Below are 2,983 nucleotides of genomic sequence, written 5' to 3' on the forward strand. Positions count from 1 at the left end.
CTTCCCCGGCTGGAAAGCTAGCTCTGCAGGGCGGTACAGTGAAAGCCCGAGGCTCCCGGGCTTCAGTCCGGTGCAGACGGCTTTCCCCGGGCACGCTCCCCCGGGGAAAGGGTCCGGCCCGGCGTGTGAATTGAGGGCGCCCTCCCCCCCCCTCCCCCGGGGCCGGCCCCCATCTCCCCAGCGCCGGGTTACTGTACTCTATTTACCGCTCCAGCTGGGCTCGCGCCCGCCCCGCCCACTGCGCGCGGATTGGCTGCCAACACGGAAGGATCGAGCGCTCGCCCCGCGTTCGCGTTGCCCAATGAGAGCACGCGCTTAGTTTGACAGACGTGGTGCCTTCCGCCAATGGGGACGCAGGAAAGCCAAATCTTGAGGCCCGGGCGAGTGAGGATAAAAGCTGCCCGACCGGGCCCGCGCTTCATTCTGAGCCTAGCCCGGTGCTGAGCGCGGCTGCTCGGTAGGCGGCGGCCTGAGCTCCAGGCAGCTCTCTCCCCCTCCCGGTCTTAACCCTCCCAGCGCGGCCAGCATGAAAGCCTTCAGCCCCGTGCGATCCGTTAGGAAAAGCAGCTTCTCGGACCACAGCCTGGGCATCTCCCGGAGCAAGACCCCCGTGGACGACCCGCTGAGCCTGCTGTACAACATGAACGACTGCTACTCCAAGCTCAAGGAGCTGGTGCCCAGCATCCCTCAGAACAAGAAGGTGAGCAAGATGGAAATCCTGCAGCACGTCATCGACTACATCCTGGACCTGCAGATCGCGCTGGACTCGCACCCCGCCATCGTCAGCCTTCACCACCCGAGGCCCGGGCAGAACCCGGGGTCCCGGACGCCGCTGACCACGCTCAACACCGACATCAGCATCCTGTCCCTGCAGGTGAGCGCCGGCGGCCGAGCGGCCCCGCTCACTCCGCTCGCTCGCCAGCCTGCGGGGCGCGCGCGGGGCGGGCGCAGCGGCGCGGGAGGCGGCAGGAAGTTCGGGCGGCCGCGGCCGGGTCCGTCTCGCCGCGGCCGGGGGGGCGCGCGCGCGCGCGCGGGGCCCGGAGGAGCGCGGGGCCCGGCTGCCGTTCCTCCCGGACACTGCCAAACGCCCTGTCTCCTTCCTCCCCAGGCTTCCGAGTTCCCCGCGGAGTTGATGTCCGGAGACAGCAAAGCGCTCTGCGGCTGAGCTCGGTGAGTGTTCGCGCGCACCCCGGCGTGTGTGTGCGTGTGCGAGGCCACGCGTGTGTCCGAGGAAACAAGACCAAGTCGAGCACGCTGGGCTGCTCTCGCCATGTTCTGCTCCCTCCTCCCCCCGTCTCGGGCCGGGGGAGCCGAGCGGCCGTGGTCACTCGGGATCACTGGACATCTTCCTTCCGAGGGGAGAAATGCCAGCAACTTGCCGTGGAAGGGGCAGGGGCCGGGCCCCTCCGCTGCTCTTCCTCTTACCGCCACACATTCCGGGGCGATCCCGGCGGGGGGACTGGGGGCCGAGCCCGCGCAGCCCGCACCCCTCCGCCGCCGCCGCCTCTCCCGGCCCCGTCTGCCGGCGGCTCGGCTGCTTTCAATCAAAGAATTGTCCGGAGAAGCGCGCTGGCGCGGGGGAGCCCGGCCGCCGGGGACCCGCGCGGGCGATCGCCCCGCGCCCCCCGCCCCGCGGCTCCGCGTTGAGCGCGCCCCGCACGCCGGGGCTGCCCGCCCCCCCCACCCCGCCCTCGTCCCGGCGCGCTCCGTGTTCAGTGCGCCCCGGGGCTGCCCGTCGCCCTCCCCGGTCCCCGTGCGCGCCCCGCGCGTGCGCGCCCCCCGCGGCCTGCCCGGCCGCCGCGCCGCCGCCTGAGGCCCGCCTCCCCGCAGTCTCTTACAGGTGTCCAGGACGTTCTTCCTCTGTTTTCTTTTTTGCACAACAACAAGAAGCCCACAGCATCTCCCTCCAGGCCGAGCTCGCGTCCGACCTTCTGTCCGGAGGACACCGGGCGAACGGACCTTAGAAAGCAAGGAAGAGACAAAAGCAAGTGCGGGGAACTGGGAGGGGGCCGGCCCGCTTCCGGGGCCCGCTCGCTCTCCGGCCTGGACTGTGATACTTGTTATTTATGAAGAGACTTTTCATGTCCTTTCTGTAGCTGGAAGGCCTTCTTTATATGTACTGTCCCCACCGCGGGGAGTGACAACACACACGTTAAAACCACAAGGAATTGCCCAACCTTAGCAGACTTTGCCTTTTCCCAAAGGTGGAGCGTGAATACCGGAAGGATTCAGTGTTCAGTTACTTACATGAAGTCTTTGGTCAAAATGTACCTTTGGACGCAAGCCTACTGAACGCTGTGTATATATTTATATATGGCTATATATGTATATGCGTGGAGCCTTGTGAACTCTTCGATTAGAGTTTTCTTGTATAGTGGCAGATGTATATTTCTGCAGGGAAATGTAATGATGTACTTATGCTGAACTTTTTATAAAAGTTTAGTTGTAAACTTAACCCTTTTATACAAACCGCCCTGGGTGGCATGGCGGGTGCCCCCCGCTGCTCCCCACGATGCTGTGCTTCCCACCCACCCACCAGCCCGGCTCAACCTTCTGTAGACTGTACTGAGGTGACAATAAACGTGTCTGGAGTCAAGCCTGCCTTCCCAATGGTTTTTCACCCGCGCTGGGGTGCGGGGCCTGCGGGCCCGGGGCTGCCGCCTCGCCATCCCCGGGAAAGGCTTCGCCCGGGGCCGGGCCGGGCCGGGCGGGAGCCGCGTGGGGTGCAGGGGCCTCGGCGCTGGGCGGGCGGCGGCTTCGTTCTGCAGGGACCCCAGCCCCGCCGGCCCCACTGGCAGGGCTCCCGGCCTCGCCCTCTCCCTGCCTGGAAGGCGGGTCCCCCCCTCGGCGGGGTGGGGCTATACAGAAAGGGCGTGCGGGTGCACCCCGCTCAGCCCCCCAAAACACTGCTGTCTGCTGCGCGCCCGGCAGCACAGGCCTGGGTACTTGAGCACAGTGAGCAGGGACCGGTGTCGGGAGCCGG

At 66.7% G+C, this 2,983-nt stretch overlaps 1 protein-coding gene across 1 annotated transcript; it reads left to right on the plus strand.

Moving 5' to 3' along the window:
* Positions 1–415: 415 nt before the first annotated feature.
* Id2 (inhibitor of DNA binding 2) lies at positions 416–2,141 on the plus strand. The gene is made up of 3 exons (XM_042680767.1): positions 416–874; positions 1,109–1,170; positions 1,831–2,141. Exons 1-2 carry the CDS (start codon positions 527–529, stop codon positions 1,163–1,165), a joined length of 405 nt encoding a protein of 134 aa, XP_042536701.1. The 5' UTR covers positions 416–526; the 3' UTR covers positions 1,166–1,170; positions 1,831–2,141.
* The last annotated feature ends 842 nt before the right edge of the window (positions 2,142–2,983 follow it).

The sequence above is a fragment of the Dipodomys spectabilis genome, unplaced genomic scaffold (genome assembly GCF_019054845.1).
Source record: "Dipodomys spectabilis isolate Male_0828 unplaced genomic scaffold, ASM1905484v1 ptg000066l, whole genome shotgun sequence".
Taxonomy (NCBI): domain Eukaryota; kingdom Metazoa; phylum Chordata; class Mammalia; order Rodentia; family Heteromyidae; genus Dipodomys; species Dipodomys spectabilis.

Bases quoted from the DNA above. Each gene is read 5' to 3' on its own strand.
- Id2 (XM_042680767.1), top strand. From the start codon at position 527: ATGAAAGCCTTCAGCCCCGTGCGATCCGTTAGGAAAAGCAGCTTCTCG. The intron at 875-1,108 runs GTGAGCGCCGGC...CTTCCTCCCCAG, and splicing joins TCAGCATCCTGTCCCTGCAG to GCTTCCGAGTTCCCCGCGGA.